The sequence below is a fragment of the Triturus cristatus genome, chromosome 9, assembly GCF_964204655.1.
Source record: "Triturus cristatus chromosome 9, aTriCri1.1, whole genome shotgun sequence".
NCBI classification, from domain to species: domain Eukaryota; kingdom Metazoa; phylum Chordata; class Amphibia; order Caudata; family Salamandridae; genus Triturus; species Triturus cristatus.
Window position 1 is genome coordinate 1,032,695,066 of NC_140592.1, and position 18,967 is coordinate 1,032,714,032.

An 18,967-nucleotide genomic window follows, 5' to 3' on the forward strand; every position below is an offset into this window, starting at 1 on the left:
GATGAATAGTAAAGTCAAACACAAAAATAAAATTCAGAAAATAGATGAGGTGAACATAAATGTCTATTACAACCTCCATTTTAATCCTGTAGCAGAAAGTGCTTCATAGAAAAATATGTGACTATCTGGATGTTCTCTGATTTCTGTGAAGCAACAGCAGTCTCAATGTACACCCAGTGAATCAACACAAGTTCTTTTTTTTTTTTTCTTTTTTTTTTTTAATCTTTGATGAGTGGTAAGACGTCATGCTGATTGAAATGTGTAGTAGGGTCTGTGCGCCATGCACCACTCTTGCACCTTTCTCCTTAACCCCATTTTTGCACCTTTTGTATCAAGATGCCTATTCCTATCACATCCAGGCATATCTCTTGTCACTCACCTTGTGTTTTCAGAGTCATTATCTCTATGCGCCCCCTCACCACACCACACCTCACATCACTTTCGTGTTTGTGCCCTCAGGAGTACACCAGGATCTTAACACATTTACTTTAGCGATCTACAGACCGCTTCCTATGAGATATTGGTTGACACCAGCTCTACATATTCTCGGACAGACCTACTATGTAGGCTCCCACTACTCAGCCCAGAGCAAACCATACCTAAAGTGCCTGTGCAATACATAAATATCTCCTTAGATGCTAGACTGTACTGACATCTGCTGCTATGGCATACCTCTTTGGCTCTAATGTATTCTTCCTTCATTGGAGGGCTTCAACTGTACATGAAAATGTCTAAAAATGTCTTAAACCGTAGGGAACATTTAAAATGCCCAAAATGTGCCATAAATTAAGAAAATCTGAGCAACCAGTTTGAAGGTAACGTCCTCATTGCCTCCTACTTCATCCACATTATTTTACTACAATTACATCCTTTACGTACATGGGGTATGAACAGTCATGTGTTTGTCTGCAGGCAGGTCAAGCGCAGGCGTCACTTTGAGGAGATGATGCTGTGAACACTTCTAGGCGCTATTACTAAAAGAGTCTGCTGACATTGCCCCTGAAATGTCCCACAATGTCTGGCAGCATTGTTCTTCTTCCTTTATAACCTGTTGTGCTTTCTTTGTCTATCAGGAGAGACAGGATTCAAGGCTTGTTATGCTGAGGTTTTGAAGATCGTCCAAGGAAAGCTCCACCAGCCAGAAGAGATCCAGGGCCGCTCATTCTATGCATTTTCCTATTACTATGATCGAGCTGTGGACACAAATCTAATAGGTACATAAGCTTTGGTGCTTAAGAATCCTTATACTTTTGACAACTATAACAATTATATTTAGCAGTCCTTCAAAGGAATGGTTGTGGACTATTCAGTAACCATAAATGACTCCCTTTGTCATTGTCACAGATTATGACCATCAACCCTGCGCTCTGTAACTCTCTAGATGTAACTTCATGAGACTGGAAAGAGTGCTGAATCACCTTCTGGTCACCAGTATACATCTTTGCAGGACTGGACCCCATACAGTGGGAATTCTGATAGAGACTTCAAGCCGCAGAATCCTCTCCTTTTGAATATTTCCCAGACGTCAAAGCATCCGGACACTTTTTTGCAGTACCTCTTCACACTGTAAGGTGGCGCCATGCGGCTCCACACTGATGCTTTTCGGATCCGAAATGGACATGCAGGGCCTATTGTAGACGCCAATTCCACAAGCTGACTCCAGTTCATTTCTTTCTGCGCCACTAGACTCTGATCCAGAGCTCCCGCTCGTCTCTCAGACACTTACCTCCATATTTTTCGAATTTTCTCTGGTGTGCAAGAGATGTAACACACTAAAACAGGTTTCAAGCCCTGTAGGACCTCTTGCATACAAATGGCTGTGACGGGTCCTGTATGACTTTGTGCCGATACCAATTCTGCCATGAGTTCTCAAGAAGATCAGGACTGACTAGGCCCAAGTTATCTTAATGGCTCCGGATTGGGCACAGAGAATACGGTATCCAGAACTCCTGGGCTTCAGCACATGTCCTCGGATCAGGCTGCCCCTTTGGGAGGACTTGCTGTCACAGCAACAGAGCAGCGTTTTGCACCCGGGCCTTCACACTCCACTTTCATGCTTGGATATTGAGCTGTGATAGCTGGGCACCTTAGACCTTCCTCCGAAAGTGGTTGATGTCATCTTGGCAGCTAGGCATACCTCTATAAAAGCTGAATGCGCCAGTTGTTGGGAGAAATTTGTGGTTTGGTGCACACATCCCAGATTGACACCCTCCAGGCCAAGTTTTCAGACGGTCTTCTGTTTGTTCTGTCTCTAGCCTGGCAAGGGTTTGTTCTTATGGTTGTGAGATCAGCCCTCATTGTTCAAGTCACAGGTCGTCGCATGATTTTTTAAAGGGCTGCAACACATGTCCCCCTTTCCCCTTTGTCATGCCCCAAAGGGTCCTTAATCTGACCCTGATTTGTCTGATTTGAGCTCCCTTCGAGCCATTTCAGAGCTGTCCTTTATGGCTCCCTTCTGTTTCTGTGGACTCTGACATCTTTTCTGTCAAAAGTTGTGATACCTTTCTGCATCTGTTAAACTACCCTGCTGTTCTATACTGTGCCTTACCTCTCCGAGGAGAGACTTCATTGCTTGGATCCCAAAAGAAAACTGAGCTTCTGCAGAAATCATACCAAAGAGCACTGAGTGGACACTCTGCTCTTTGTGGGGTTTTCAGGTGTGAAAAAAGGCAGAGCAGTGCAGAAGAGAACCATCTCCAGTTGGACTGTGTTCTGCATTAAGATCTGCTATGCATTGGCCAAACAGCCTCTGCAAGGACTGCATGCTCATTGTATTAGGGCCAAAGCTGCTACCACTGTTTTGGCATGTGAAGTCCCTGTCCTAGACATTGGCTAGGCGGCTACTAGGGCATCGCTCCATACGTTACCAAAGCATTATTGCCTGGACAGTCCGGTTCACAGGGAGGGGCAATTTGCCTGCCTGGTCCTGTAGGACTATCTTTTTTTAAACCATTGACAGACTGACCTCCACACAGGTATTGCTTTGGTATCTATTCATAAGTTGAGAAATTTGCTGCTAGAAGTCTCGATCAGAAGATCAAGTTACTTACCTTTGGTAGTGCTTTTTGTGGCAGAAACTCTAGCCGCAGATTTCTGACCAACCCTCTCATGCTCCCTGTTCTGTGATTGGACTCTATCCAGCAATAGGATCTCAAATCTGGAAATCTGCACATAGTCTATCAATTTTCTTTTGTGGAACTCGGTGTCTGGGGGCGCAGACACTCTTGAAAGCAACTGATGTCAGCTTGCGGGAGTGGCACCTATATATGCCCCATTAATCATTTCTGGAGTGTAATGGCATCAGTGCGAGGCTACATGGCACCACCTTCTGGTGAGCAGAGGTACTGCAAAAATGTTTCTGGATACAGTCTGACGCCTGGGGAATATTCAAAGGTGAGGAATATGCAGCTATATAGAGCATGCACCTTTAAGAGCGCTACCAAATTAAGAAACTTATTCATTAGGCATTGACACTGGGGCACCACTCCCAGCATCCCAACTCTTCCATCTATGAATGCAGCCAGGAACCCTTAGACACTTTGGTAAATCCAGATATGCCTTGTGTTGTGACCAATCCGATTCCTTTGTGATACATTTACTCACTGAAACTGAAATTTTCTTATCAAACTTTTGATTTGCCTAAAGTTACTGAAATCCAAAATGCATTTCTTCTCATCAAGGGCTACGGAGTCATAACCCTTGTCAAAATGTTTGTCTTCACGAGGCTATAAAACAGTTAGATGAAGTTGATATCTTTTTGTTTATTAGATATTCCACCTAGAACCCTTTTAAACTTCAGCTTATCGTTCAAATTGCAATAGAGACATAATGTGCATTCTGAAACTGATAGTTACTGGGAAGCACTGATTGCCCATTTGAAATAATCTGCTTTGCATTAGGCCACATCCCTTCATCTCACCAGTGTGATCATGGAGTAAAGTAGTCTGGTGCACTCCATGAACTTGAGCATGTAGCTATGAAGACACTGTACTTGAGCCCTTAATTTCCCATACACCATAGACCTCATTTATTTAGTCATTTAAAGGCCTGTGGGAGCTTGCTAGGTTGTACTTTCTCCTGCTTTATCAGTAAGCACCTTCCTCAGTACACTAAATTCCACACTCAAACCCTTCACCAACATCCACACAGCTCCTGCCCCAGGCAGGTGATCCCTAAGCTGAATTTTACCTGATACTCCATAACATGCAATAGTGAAATTAGGGGTGACACTCATCCAAATCTTCCAGAAGACCATGTAGCCCTCAAACCCACACATTCTGCTTGTAAATGAGCAATCCACCACGCCGAATTTGCTCACTACTACAAACCTGTTACTGAAGTAATTGAGCACTGCACAAGCGAGCCCCAGCCACCCCCAGTTCTTCACTCAACTGAGAATATTACAAATTATATCCAGGGCTATTGGAATTATGCGATTGTGTGGCCGCTGCGGTTTTTTCACAATTAAAGATTTACTGCATTTGCCACATAATCCGTCATGTGCCACAAATCTGCAGATTTTAACCCCCAAAAATTGTTTCAAGCTCAAAACGGTTCAAAAGTTACTAAAAATGCAGCGACATATGTTGCCACGCAGTGTAAGGCCAGTTGCCATTTGCAAACCTGGGCTGGTCACCTTTCTGTTGTTTATGTTTGGGTGTTATGGTATTATCGAGGTGCAGCCAATGCCCAGACAGTGTTACCAAGTTTAAAAATGACAAAATAATGGCGTAATACTATTACAAAATGTGGCATATTACGCCCCATAATTTGCCTTTTCTTGCCGCATAATTTACTCAATCTTGCTGCATAATTTGGTCCTCTCATGCAGCATAATTCCAGTGGCTCTGATTATATCTGATAGAGACCGCTAGCCGCAGATTTCTTACCTTAGAATCCTCCCCAGGCTTCAGACTGGATCTGGACATTTTTACGTAAGCAGTAGATGGCATTGTTCGGCTCCTCTTGGCTTCATTGGCATCACCCGCTTGCGAAGTGACATTTGCGATGCCTATATAGGTGCCACCTAGGCGTGCTGATGTCATTTCTTTTTTTTCCGCACCAGTCAACGCAGTCCTTTTTAAGGTCTTACCTCCTGGTGTGGCAGAAATGTCATCAAAGAAGGCTGGCTTCAAGGCCTGCGGCAGGTGTCACAGACAAATGTCTGTGGCTGACCCGCACCTTGTTTGCCTTTGTTGCCTCAAAGGAGACCAGGACCCGAAGGCCTGTCCCGTCTGCCGTACCAAGCACCTGAAGGCCTTGAGGGAGCAAACCCTCAAGCTCCTGGCAGCTCGACGTGCGACGCCTGAGATTCCGATCGAGAGGATGGTCCTGGGAGTGGTCGAGGAGCATGAGGTAGTCTTCGCATTAAAAGACGTCGAGCCGCTCAGGTAAGTCTCGGTCCCACAATAAAGTTGTCGAAGCATGCTTCGACTTCACCTCATCTGCCGACTGATGTGACGAGGGAGTGTCCCTCGAGGCCTGGCTCTGCTGTTAAGCCAGAGCCTAGGATGACTCTCCTCCTCCCCACATTTCTGGGAGACTGAGCGACCCCCACTCAAATGCAAGAGTTTTATGAGGCCATGCGCCTCATATTTGAGCAGTCTGTTCCCTATGGTCTCTTTGAGGCCCCGTGGGGTCAGGAGGGGCCTCCTAGTGGATCGGCGCTGATGGCTCTGGTGCCGTTTGGGCCCCTAGGATCCACAGATGGATCTGGATCAGCGTCAAACGTATCATGTTGACCTTCCCCTAGCACCGGTCCCAAGGCCGATGCTCCCTCACTGCCGGCGCCCACCCACGGCGACACCCCCATTTGTAATCCCCTGACTAACACGGTCCGACTCCAGCACCGACTGGAACCAAGCCTTCCAAGCCGGGGCCTAAGCCCTATTAATATGGGCCAGAACTCTGAGAAGAATGGGTAGGGTTGCTGGACCCTGAGGAATACCAACCTTGGGAATCCTTGGACTGGTCTGAGGATCTGGGTGAAGCCAGTGGACTGGACACTTATTCAGATACTGACATGCTTTCTCCCCCTACTGTGGCTACACTGGTGGGAGCTTCATTCGCTATGGTGGTGCGGAGGGCAGCTGAGGTCCTGTACCTTAGTGTGCCCTTGATGGAAGTGCTTCAACCGGGATGCCCCCTTCTGAACCGCTTCTCTCATTCAACAAAGCACTTACTGATGTCCTGCTTGGGACCTGGTCCAAGCCCAACACAGGGGCTCTTGTGTACAGGACAATTGCCCTCTGCCACTGTCCCGCTCCAGAGGACCCGAAATTCCTCACAGAATACCCTACCCCAGAGTGCTTGGTGGTCCAAGCCTCCACTGCACATGTAAATCCTGGCGCATTCCCAACTGCCCATCGGGTCAGGAATCCAAGAGGCTGGATAATTTAAGCAAGAAAATGTTTTCTTCCACCAGCTTGCCATTGCCGGCGGTGAACACTGCATGCCTTTTGGGCCGCTATTACCACACTCTGTGGCATACAATTGCGGAGGTGCTGCAAACGGTCCTCGAGGAGGCCTGGGCCATGTTCTCCCTAGCCGTTGCCAACTGGAGGGAAGCAGCTAAGTTCACCATTAGATGTGGACTAGACAGCACTGACGCACTATCTCAAAGACAGGCTGTTGAAGGCGGGCTTGCCCTAGGCGGTCATCTCCCACCTCCAGACTACATTGGACCTCCTGACTATCAACGTGGCAAAGTCCCATCTGACTCCCTCTCAGATGCTCCTGTTCATCATAGCTGCTCTGGTCACGGTGCAATTTTGTGCCTATACTTCCAAACAGCGAGTCCAAGATATTCAGGCTATGATACCAATGTTTCAGCCTCTATCCTGGATTTCAGTGAGACCGACTCTGTGGCTGCTGGGCCTCATGTCCTCTTTCATCCTGCTGTTGACAAATGCCTGTTGGCATGTGTGGGCTCTGCAACGAGACCTGAAGTTCCAGTGGGCGTAGCATCAGGGTAATCCCTGTGACATGGACCAGATCTCAGAGGGAACTGCAAAAGATCTGCAGTGGTGGTTAACGAAGCACAATTGGGTCAGCGGCAGACCCTTCCCCAAACAGATCTCACAGTAGTGACAGATGCGTCACTCCTGGGATGGGGCAGCCACCTGGTAGAGGTTGATCAGAGACTTCTGGTCTCTGGTGGAACCTGGACTCCACATCAACCTGTTGGAGCTCCAGGCAATCCGGTTAGCATTGAAAGCCTTTCTACCCTTCATCCAGTTAAGGCCGGTGCAAGTGTTAACGAACACTACTACCACCACCATGTGGTACTGCAACAAACAGGGAGGTGTGGATTTGTGGACCCTTTGTCAAGAGGCCTTGCTTCTCTGGACATGACTGGAATGGTGGGACATTTCCCTGGTGGTTTCTCTGAATGCCAGAGTGGACAAACACAGCTGCAGATGCCTCGCGGATCTCAAATGGCGTCTCCATCCAGAGGTGATGCAAAATCTTCTTTCAGCATTGGGGAGAGCCTTGATAGGATCTGTTTGCCACCCCCAAGAATGCTCAATGTCAGCGGTTCTGCATACTTGGCTTTCCAAGACAGCTCTCACTTGGAGACGCTTTTTCATCTCGAGTAGAGCTCAGGCCTTCTGTATGCCTTTCCACCCAGACCACTCCTACCCAGAGTTCTCAAGAAAATCAAGAATGACCGGGTCCAAGTCATCCTTGAGGCTCCAGACAGGGCACGAAGCGTCTGGTATCTCGAGCAGTTGAGCATGACCATTGGTCCTCCGATAAGGCTGCCCCTTCTGGCAGATCTGTCGCAGCAGCAGGAAAAAGGTTCTCCACCCGAACCGGTCAGTGCTCCGCCTTCTTGCATGGAGATGGAACAGCAACAGTTTACAGCTTTTGACCTTCCTCTTGAAGTCTGTGATGTTATCTTGGCAGCCAGGCTTCCCTCCACCAAGATTGTTTCCACTTGCTGTTGGGCAAAATATATGGCATGGTGGGCAGAAAGCCAAATTGATCCCCTTTCTGTCCCCCTTTCTCAGGTTCTCCAGTTCATCATGCTCTGGGCACTCTGAAGGGCTATCTCTCTGCAATTTCTGCCTTTCTGAGGTTGCCTGATCAGCCTTCCCTCTTCAAACTCCCTATTCTAAATAGGTTTCTGAAAGGTTAACCATGTTTCCAGCTTCTCCCTTTATTATGGCCCAGTGGGACCTCAAGCTCTTCCTTACTTTCATAATGTCCTCTCCCTTTGAGCCTGCGCACAATTGTTCACACAGGCTCCTTTCCATTAAGACTGCCTTCCTGGTGGCAATAACATCTGCCCATAGGGTCAGTGAGCTTCAGGCCTTGTCCTCTAAGCCTTCTTATCTTACCATCTACCCAAACAAACTGGTGCTTCACACAAGAGCTTCCTTTCTTCCGATAGTGGTCACTACATTTCACACAGGCCCATGCATCACTCTGCCTACTTTTTACGCTGTGCCTCATCCCTCCAAAGAAAAAGGGCGACTTCCCCGTCTGAACCCAAAAAGAGCATTGTCGTTCTATCTTGATTGCACTCCCAACTTCGTGGTGTATTTTGGAGTGAAGAAGGTACATGCCATACAGAAAAGGACCATCTTGTGATGGATCATACTCTGTTTTAAAATATGCTAAACATTGGCTTAAAATCCACCCAGAGTGTTTGCGTGCTTATCCCACCTAAGCTAAGTTGCAACTAATGTGTTAGCTCGCGAAGTTCCAGTCCTGAACATCTGCCAGGCAGCCACATGGGCTTCCTTGCACACATTTACCAAACACTACTGCCTGGACAGTCCTGTCTGGCAAGACGGGCACTTTGCCCGTTTGGTCCTACAGGATTTTCTAGTCTAATCTGTGTCGCCGCCCCACCTCTGGGGAAGTATTGCTTGGGTATCTATTCTAAGGTAAGGAATCAGCGGCTAGAAGTCTCTATTAGATCAACAAGTTACTTACCTTCAGTAACACCTTATCTGGTAGAGATTATATCTAGCCGCTGAGTCCTTACCGACTCACCCATTCTCCCCACTCTGCAAAAGGATCTCTAGGGTTAGGGCTTTCCCCTTTCAGAGCCCTAGTTTTCAACACCCATGGTCAGTGTACTTCGTGGCTCTGCTCTTGTGGCATGAAAAGTCGCAAAAAGAAACTGTTGTCAGCTCGCCTAGTTGGCGTCTATATCGTCACTGCGAACATCACTTCCGGCGCGAACAACGCCAATGATGCCATCCGGAGCCAAACACCACCTACAGGCGCTCAGGGATACTGGTCACGAAAACAATTCAGGATCCAGTCTAACGCCTGGGGATAATTCTAAGGTAAGAAATATGCAGCTAGAGTCTCTACCAGATAAGACGTTACCAAAAGAAACATATTCTTTACCAACAAAATTGAAATAATCTGCAACATTATTGACCTTGCCAACATTGTCCTCTACCTACCCTGCAAGACTTTCTCTCGGCACTCCTTTCTACCATCCTCTTCCAGTAACCTGATTAATATCCTCCAGTTACTGAAAACAGCTTCCCGTGCAAACAGTGTTCTCCCCTTGCCCATCATGTTACACCTGGCTGTATCCCCATACTTGGACTTCTTTATGTCCATTCACACTGATACCTTTCTGTCCACCCTTAATCTTGACCAAATCCTCTCCTGTAGAAAACCAACAATAATATAGATGACTCTGCAAACAAACATTCCAACAGCTACCTCCCATGAAAAAGCAGCAGTGCTGCAAATCAAACATATATACCAATACAGCCTCCTTGAAGCGTAGTAGTTGTGCTTCCACCATCTTGCAGCACCGAAATCAAAACTACTCTAGTTGTTGAGAAGATTTGCATCAAAAGGCACCCCTTGACTTCTTGTTCACTTTACCCTATCATCAGCGTATTATACTGTTGCTCACCAAGTACTGTTTAAACTTCTGTCTGCATAGGTGGACATCACCAACACAAAGTACAAATGTTTTGCTTCATTCCTCTCAGATGGACAGGATTATGTATAATTGGGCTTCTCCAAATCTCTTCCTCTGCCAGTCACATGTTGGTACTAGACCTTTCCAAAGGAGGTCCTACATATGTCCTAAATATTATAGTTAAGGGCCCGATCCGGTTTCCCTGTAGTTGAGCACACTTTACATGTGCGCTCAAAGATTGGGCAAGTTACCTGCACATGTGTCTTCTGGGTATCTTGATTGAGGTTCCCATGGTTACTTGTTGGAGAGCGCCTGCAAACTGTCCCCCAGCTTGGATAATTTGGGCGACGACCCAGTAAATATATTTGCCAGATATTTGGTGTGAAAGGTGCCCCTGCTAGATGCCATGGGTGCTGTTCCTTCATGTGTGTCTCTCCTGGATATCCTAGGCAAAGACCTTGCATGAGACTGCTGAATATTTCAGGTGCAACACCCGACCTGTCCCTGTTGTAAGTAGTGCTAGAGAACCCTGCTCGTGTGTCTGTTTGATATTTTGGGTGAGGGGTTAGTCCATCTCTGTGATTGATGTCTCGAGTGAAGGTGGTCTAGATCCACATTTATGAATCATCTTAATATTTTCTTTCCCTCAGATTATGAAACTGGTGGTGCACTTGAAGTAAGAGACTTTAAAAGAAAAGCCAAAGAAGGTAAACAATACCTTATGCATTTTGTGAAGTCCTAGCATTCCTTGTTCCTGACTGTTAATCACACCCTACCATTTTTTATCTTCACACCAATCCCCAATATAAACACTCACATTCTCTTCTTCTCTGGTCTGCTACTTCCCTCTCATACACTCCTCTGCATCTCATTACGCTTATAGAATTTGGCCCCTTCTGCTTCACGTTCTTCCTTTAGATTCTCAGGCTGCCATTGTTAATTTATTTCCTCATCACTTGCATCTAAATCTTAACATTTTTCTGGATAATTCTCTGAAGCAAATCAAGATTATTTAAAAACAGCCCTTTTGCTAACACCTTAAAACCAACTTTATAAAGGTCGAACCACTCTTTGCTCATACAACTGTTGTAACTGCTTTTGCCGTGGCTTTTGACAAGTCTCTTCTCTGAAAATAAGCTGTTTTTCCTTTACCTCATGTTTTTAAGCAACCTGTCTCCACCAAAACATTCTGGCTGGCTTTAAGCCTTGTCCTAGCAGAGGCAGAGAATTGTCCAAGAGAGATACTTATACTTCATGCCTCTAGTATATGCATTCTAGGAATTACTTGGTACTGTGCGACCTCTACACCTTCATGAACTTGAAGGCAGTATGCGAGATGGAGTACAAATGTATGGCCTTACATAAGTGCTCATGCTCATCTTTTCATTGTAGCGATGATGGAAGTGGAACATGGAGAAAACCTCGGGTTCCTCATATGAGAACCAGCACCCATTTAAAAAAAAGCTTGCTCCACCATAATCAAGTTTTCCTAATTCCTCTCTCTTCTTTAGTGTGAATACCAACACCTTTACCACATCATCTGTAGCACTATTGTGCGCAATGTCTATTTGGGGTTGGCAGGCCAGTTATTGACTCCAGAGGCATTGGCTTTGGACCACCCAGCATCCAACTTTAAGCCCCAACACAACTTGTGACAAGAGCGGATACCCTTGCTAGGCTCTCAGGCCTTTTTGGGTCTGATACAGGCACACCTGGTTTTTCGGTGAAGTATCCTTGGAGAGGTTAGGATGCTGACAGAGAGAAAGACTTGATTGTAGCATTTGTGGCTATAAATACACCTGCTCAATATATTCCTCCCACCTGGTGTTGGGCTCATACATTTGCAGATTGTCTCTTGGTGTACATTACATATGGGCGCCAACTCCATGTTAAAATGTTTTCTATGTCAGGCCTTAAGTTCCAATGTGCACTGAGTGGACTCTGTGTCATGAACCTATTTTTCATCTGCTCGGTTTGTTAAATTTTGCCCCCATTGTCTCCCTGACACACAAAGACATTCAGCAGCACCAAAGACCATCATCAACATATAAGTGCGTCATGGGTCTCATGCCCCTTGGGGGCTGAGAACCACCTCCAGTCCTTCCTTTGCCAGAGAATGCTGCCTGGGTTATGGAACAGACACACTTTCTTAACTGCCCTTGTGCCACTCAAAATATCCCTGGGCAAACCATCACGAGGTGTGCAATCTGTGCCTGTCTCTTGACCAAGACAACAACACCTGTTCCGAGAAAACCCTCCTGTATAGAATGGAACAACACTGTGCACAGGAGGATGCATCAGCAGAAAACCTCAGACACCCAGGATATCCTCGGCAAAGAAGTTCCCCTTGGCACCGAAGAACAAGAAGAGGCTGGCACTTCTGGTCTCCCAACAGCACAACCTCCACCCATTGTAGACATAGTGTCATCAAGTGAGTCTGACAGCCCCTGAGGCTCACATCACCAAGCTGGGGTCCCAAAAGACGTCCTTTCCCAAGGAAGTCTGATATCAAGCCCTGGCACAAAGAATAGGCAAGCCAAAAACCCCTGTCATCTTCAGGCTCCCGTCGGCACCATCAAAAGGCTTCTGAGCAAGGCACACATCCAGGCATGGCGTGGACCCCCATCAGCTGTTGATTCAGAGCCACTCCAATGCCACCAGATGCCATTTGTTCAATTCACAGTCTGCAACCAGTGCACAAGACTCCATTGACACCAAAAACTGCCTCAATGCCAAAACCCTCCTTTACATTGAAGCTGACATCGAGGCCCTGATCCAGGAAAGGCTTCAAATGGATCTGGACGCCAGACAAAAGTACCTGATCATTCAAGAGCGTAGACTGGCCTTTGAAGGGGGAATACTTTTCCAGACCTCCATCCCCGAGCTGGCACCAAAGAAACAAAAGAACAGAACCAACATATTGGTACCTCTGCCACACAGCTCACATTCACCTACACCACCAACTCCCCGCTGCACTATGTAACCTCCTCCTCTGCCTCCAGCAGTCACCAAATGTGTCCCCTCTTTCCTATTCAGAGCAACGTAGCCCTTATGGCCCACTTGACTCTTTTGACTAGCAGTCAAGCCCAGGCCCTGCTGACCATCCCTGGTATGACTACAATGCGGATTGCCCTAAGTGCCTCCAATCTAGAAAGTTACCCAGTTAGGGCCTCACCCCTTGATGACACCACTTCGTATTGGAGGGTTAAAGCCTTTCACAAGGTTGACATGCATGTCACCCAGGAGGAGGATGACATTTTCCTGGAGATGCACTCCAAATCTGTGCATACAATTGAAATCGTCCATGCTGAAGGGCATTCTAAATCTGCTCCTTAGAATTTCAAGGTGCCTATCAAGGCTAGGGTTGTCACCCTGAAGGTCGAAAAGAAATACAAACCCTCTCCAAGCGACACAACCTACATTTAGGGGCAGGTTCCACCCAGCTCCCTGGTGATGCACGCAACCGGCAGGCATGCCGCTGCCCAGGCCACCAGCTATGCTCCTCCTCCACACAAGAAGAGCAAGAAGATAGATTCAGAGGGCTAAAGAGTGGGAGTTGGAACAGCAACCCATTGGCATATAGCCAGTTCGTTGGCACTCCTGTCATGTTCTCCTCCTCCTTAAGCTCCTCCCAGAGCAGCATGGGCAGGAGACAGTGTCTGAACAAAGGTGGCTCCAGCAAAAGAGCTGCCACTTTCAAACAGTGTCTTGCCACACGTATTTATTTATTTGAAACATTTTATGAAGCGCAAACATGACCCTTACGGGTATCAGAGTGCTGTACAGAGTGGCAAAAGCAAGAACAAAACAACACAATGGAACACATACTGTCGTAAAATAATCACACGTACAAACAGAGTGGGGAACAATCAGGTCAAGGGGGAGGAGAGTAAGCCCGATCAGAGGAGCCAGTACAGTTTCAGCAGGACCATAGAACAAGATGATAAAATAACAGAAAGCAAAAATTCAAACAAAACAGTATAAAAGAAGTATCAAATCCTGGTAGAGAGGAGTCTGGGGAAGGTAAGTCAGGTTAATGCTGTTGATGTTCACTCAAGATTAGCCATTTGACCGGTTTCTTGAAGGATGCAGTGGATATGTTTGATCTGATCTCTGGAGGAAGAGCGTTCCAAATTTTTGGAGCAAGACCAGTGAAAGCACGATTGTAAGTTCTTTTCTTTTTGGATTTGGGGGGTTTCAAAAGTAGGGTGGTCTAGCTTCTTAAGTTCCGACTCAAGCCAGATAGTTCAAGCTTTTTAGCCAAGTAAATCGGGGTGGTATAGTGGATAGCTTTGTGCGTCAAGCAAGCTATATTGAAACGTATCCTATCTTCTATAGACAGCCAATATAGTTGAATTAGGTCAGGTGTGATGTGGTCATGTTTTCTGGAGCCTGTGATGAGCCTGGCCGATGCGTTTTGAGGGGCATTAAACTAGCTTTAGGAAGCCCTGCAAGCCATATTCCAAACGAGAGATAACAAGGGATTGAACTGCTGACCGGATGTTCTCAGACGGAAGGAAGTGCTTGATTTTCTTGAGGATGTTGAGCTGAAGATTGGCTCCCCTAGTAGTTGCGCTAATGTGTGTTTGCATATTTAGCTATTTGTCAAAGGTAATGCCTAAAGTTTTAGCAGAACCAACAACATGTGGAGTGCAGTTAAGAGCAGTGAGTTGTTTAAGCCAGTCCAGGGTAGGTGCAGAGTGGTTGCGGGGGGTAATCAGAAGGAATTCTGTTTTGAGAGTGTTTAACAGGAGATGGTTCTGGGCTAACCATTGTTGAGTTTGTATGAGTGCATCATTTAAGGTTTTAATGTCCTCTGGAGAGGAGATCTTCAAGTACAATTGCGTGTCATCAGCATACATATGGTAGAGAATGTTAGAACGGGTCAGAATATCGGAGAGAGGTTCCATAAAAAGGTTGAAAAGAGTGGGCGAAAGTGCGGAGCCTTGAGGAACTCCAGTGGTGACTGGGGTACTAGATGCAAGGGAGTGGTTAACTTTAATTCTTTGTGTGCGGTTTTGTAAAAAAAAAAAAAAAAAGAGGCAAACCAATTTAAGACATGGCCCGAAAGACCCATCCTATGCTGAAGAAGAGCAATCAGGTTTTCATGTTTGATGGTTTCAAATGCTGAGAACAGGTCAAGAAGGATCAGAAGACAAGGGACATTTCCCCCATGATTGCATGTTACCAGTCGGGGGGGGAGGATACACTACTTCCTCTCTTGTTGGGAGGAAATCTCATTCGGCAACTGGGTCCAAGCCTACTCCATCATGTCTGTGGTCTTGAACTACACACAACCATTTCCAAATCCCACTCTGTACAAACACACTCTCAGCAAAGAACACCTCTCCCTACCTCAGGAAAAAGTACATGTCCTCTTACATAAAGGATGGTATAGAGATGGTACCCCCGGAATACCAAAGGAACAGCATCTGCTCTCTCATCCCCAAGAAGGCTGCATCTTCTCAGAACTTTTTTGCATGCTAACTCTGCAGAATATCATCCCCCCCCCTCCTTCAACAGGGGGATTTCACAATTGTGCTTGATCTCAAGGATGCCTATTTCCTCATCCCCATTAACCATGCTCATCGTCGGTATCTTCACCGTTTGGTACGTGGATAGCTCTGCCAAAGATCTTTTTGAGGTCACCACTGATCAAAGTGTGTTAACAAAGTGCCTAACCATGGTGGTTCCACATTTGTGATGGGAGGGCAATTATGCATTTTCCTACCTCAAGGTTTGGCTGAGCAAAAGCAGCAGCAAGCTGCCGTGGCTAGAACACACTCAAACATCAGTGTACTGCCCCGTAGCCTAAGCTTTACCATAAAAATCTGCAGCCATCCCTTCCTAGAGTTCTTTTTGGGAACAGTCGCAGGGAAAGCTTACCCCGATCAACACAGACGCGGCATTTTCGGCACCTGCTTCCCCTTTTTCAGCCCAGTCGCCAGTTCATAGTCTGGACTGTTATGCACATTTTAGTCATGGTGGTCTCCTGCGTCGCCATTATTCCTCACGGTAGGCTTAACATCTGCCCCCTCCAAGATTGCTTTCCTTCTCACTGGTCTTAAGTGGAGGGTCACTGCGAAGTCAGTGTTGGCACAAGCCAAAGGGAACAACAGCTTGCTGCAAGTTAGGCCTTTTGCAAACTTAAACTTAAACAACTGACCATTACCGCAGATTCCATTCTAACAGGCTTGGGCACACATGTCAACAGCAAGACTGTCCAGGGAGCATGGCCCTCTCTAAAACCAGGTTGACTGATCAACTACTTGGAACTGCTAGCCATTCGCATTCCCCCAAATTAACTGTAAGAAAGTTTTTTGAGCTAAGTGGTCCTCATCAAGACAGACATGACTGCCATGTCATTCCCAGATACTTCCAACATTTGGGGCACTACACAGATAGTTCTGTTCACCACCCAAGAAAATGCAAGATACCCAAGCATTACTGCCAGACACCCACACGCAAAGTCCATGGGCAATGCACTACGGATGAATTAGAGATATTTGCTTTCTTTTTTCCACCTTTTTCACTGCTTCCCTAAATGGTGAGGAAACTCAAGCAAAAATTACTAAAACTCATTCTAGTAGCACCAACCTGGGCCAGACAGCCCTGGAGTTGACAATCAGCCCTCACAAGAGGCTCCCACTCATTACTGCCCTTTCTCACGCAGAGGCAAGGTTGAGTGAGGAATCTGGATGCTGAACAGCTCAACCTTGCGATTTTGATACCTCAGGACTTAGAATTTAGGTATCTCAACCTTCCTCAGAAATGTATTTCCATCTTAAAGGAAGCCTGATCACCACAAACCTTGCTCCTTGGGCTGCAAAATTTGAAACATTCGTTCACAAAGGCAGTTCCAAAAACCTGGACCCGCCAAAGCCTACTGTTCAGTATTTAATGGTTTACCTTTTGCACTTGCAGAAAGCAGGCCTAGCCTACACCTCTGTTTATTTACACTTACTGCAGTCACAGCCTACATGCAAAATGGGGGTCTTAAGACGATGACACGTCCTAGAGTGCCTCCTGCTGCCATGTGGAATCTCGGCGTGGCCCTCACCAGGCTCATGGGACCACCTTTCGAACATATGCATTTATGCCTTCTTCACTTCCCTTCTTGGAAGCTGGCCTTACTGATGGACGCTAAACTGCTTAGACACATTAGCGACCTGCAAGTGCTCACTCTACAGGATCCCTTCATACAGGTCCACAAGGACAAGGTTGTTCTTAGAACAAATTCTAAGTTCCTCTCTAAAGTACTTCCACCTTAGCCAAACCATAGAGCACCCAGTGTTCGTCCTGCAACCAGATTACATTGTGTTAAAAGAGCACTCCACGCATCAGATGTCAAAAGAGCTCTTATGTACCTTATTGACGGGACTAAGCCTTTCTGTAAATCAGAATAGCTTTGTCCTTTTGTAATGCCACAGAGAGGACATCTCATCTCCAAGGCAGTCCTAGGGTTTTACCTGCTCCACCTAGGGCACACTCCCTCCACAAGCAAGGAGTGACCATGGCTTTCCTAGGAAGCATCCTTCTGGTGGATATTTGCAAGGTAGCCACCTGGTCTACACACCTTAACCAAGCACTGCTGTGTGGACATCTTAGCTCGTCAACAGGCCATGGTGTGCCAGATGGTGTTAAGGGCCTTGTTTCACACTTCTGCATTACCAACCCGCTTGCCACCACTGGTGGAGTACATGTCTTTAAAGTCTTTGCTAAGCATGTATATCTACAGCCACACATGCTATGAGTAGAAAATGCTACTTACCCTGTAAGCGTGTTTGTAGCATGTAGTGCTGTATATTCACATGTGCCTGCCCTCCTGAGAAGCCTGTGTCTTTTGCAGATCTCTTGTTTTCTGTATTTCACTGCACAGCGTGATTGACGCACCTTACCTGTGTGTACACTCCATACATACTCTCCCCTGCAGTGTGTAAAACAATCTCACATGGAGTCAGTGCTCATGTGGAATTTATACCACATCTTGTAATTCAAGCGATTACTTTGAACAAAATCAAAGTGCAAATAAATGTCTGAGCCCAACACCAGATGGCAGGATTATACTAAGCATGCTAATCGACAACACTACATACTATGAAGATTTGCTTACAGAGTAAGTAGCATTTTCCTTTTTTTCCAATTTTGATGACCTCTTGATGGATTTCTAAATTACAAGCAGACTTGCCTCAAGGTGAGGGGGTCCAGCAGACTTTACTTCTCTACTTGAAGGGGGCTTTTCTACACTGGCAAGCACACTGACAGTGGAACACACACTAAAAGCATCCATAATTTAAAAGGCTGCAAATGTTTTGATAATACCCCTACGTGCTGTCGTGTAGTTCCTTTAAACCTATATAGGATCTGTGCGTTTAAGACAACATACACTGCAGGGTTGGTGTCCAGACTGATTCCAGACACCCCCACCAGGTATGTTAGCCTGTTACCAGCTAGCTCACAGTGCCACTATAAACCCCTCTTACCAAGGAGAGAATAGTTCTTGGCAACTATCGACCTTCGAGCTGGCGTCTGGACTGGGCAGGTTTCCAGTGCCGTCACCTGAGTAACCCCCCTAGATGGTGTGGGCATCCTACGCCGTAGACTCATGGAGAAACACTTACTCCTCTTTTAGGTCAGTTCCAAAGGGGGCATAACATACTGGTTTTTACATACACTACCTATGGAGGTAATCAAAACCGTAATTTTCCCCCCTTCCCTTTAATAGCGAGAGGGCTAATATCACCCTACCCGCATTTCTTAGTCTGTGCACTATTCACATCTCACCACCACCACTGGTCCTGATGAAACGCCAAGGATCACTGTGACCACCCAAGGCGTGAAACATGTCGACCATCATCTAAGTTATCCAGACACATAACGTCCCGACAGATAACTACTAACCTACGGGTTTTTTACTATACCAAGGATATCTCTTTATTAAATGATAACTTGTTTGGTATCCTTAGGCATTTTTAAATTCACATAGCACACACTCTTTGCACTGCTCACTTTGGTACTTCCCTTCCACATACCCGCATGCATCCATCGGCAGTTCTCTAAAAGATC

General features: G+C 46.3%; 1 protein-coding gene across 4 annotated transcripts in view; it reads left to right on the forward strand.

Annotated features, from left to right (window-relative positions):
* The window catches only part of ENTPD5 (ectonucleoside triphosphate diphosphohydrolase 5 (inactive)), a 407,636-nt gene that overhangs the window by 367,496 nt on the left and 21,173 nt on the right, over nucleotides 1–18,967 (forward strand). For all 4 annotated transcript variants that reach the window (XM_085626780.1, XM_085626778.1, XM_085626781.1 and 1 more), the window contains 2 exons: nucleotides 1,074–1,214; nucleotides 10,552–10,608. In XM_085626780.1, the coding sequence (XP_085482906.1) occupies nucleotides 1,074–1,214; nucleotides 10,552–10,608 (198 nt within the window). The remainder of the gene's footprint in view (nucleotides 1–1,073; nucleotides 1,215–10,551; nucleotides 10,609–18,967) is intronic.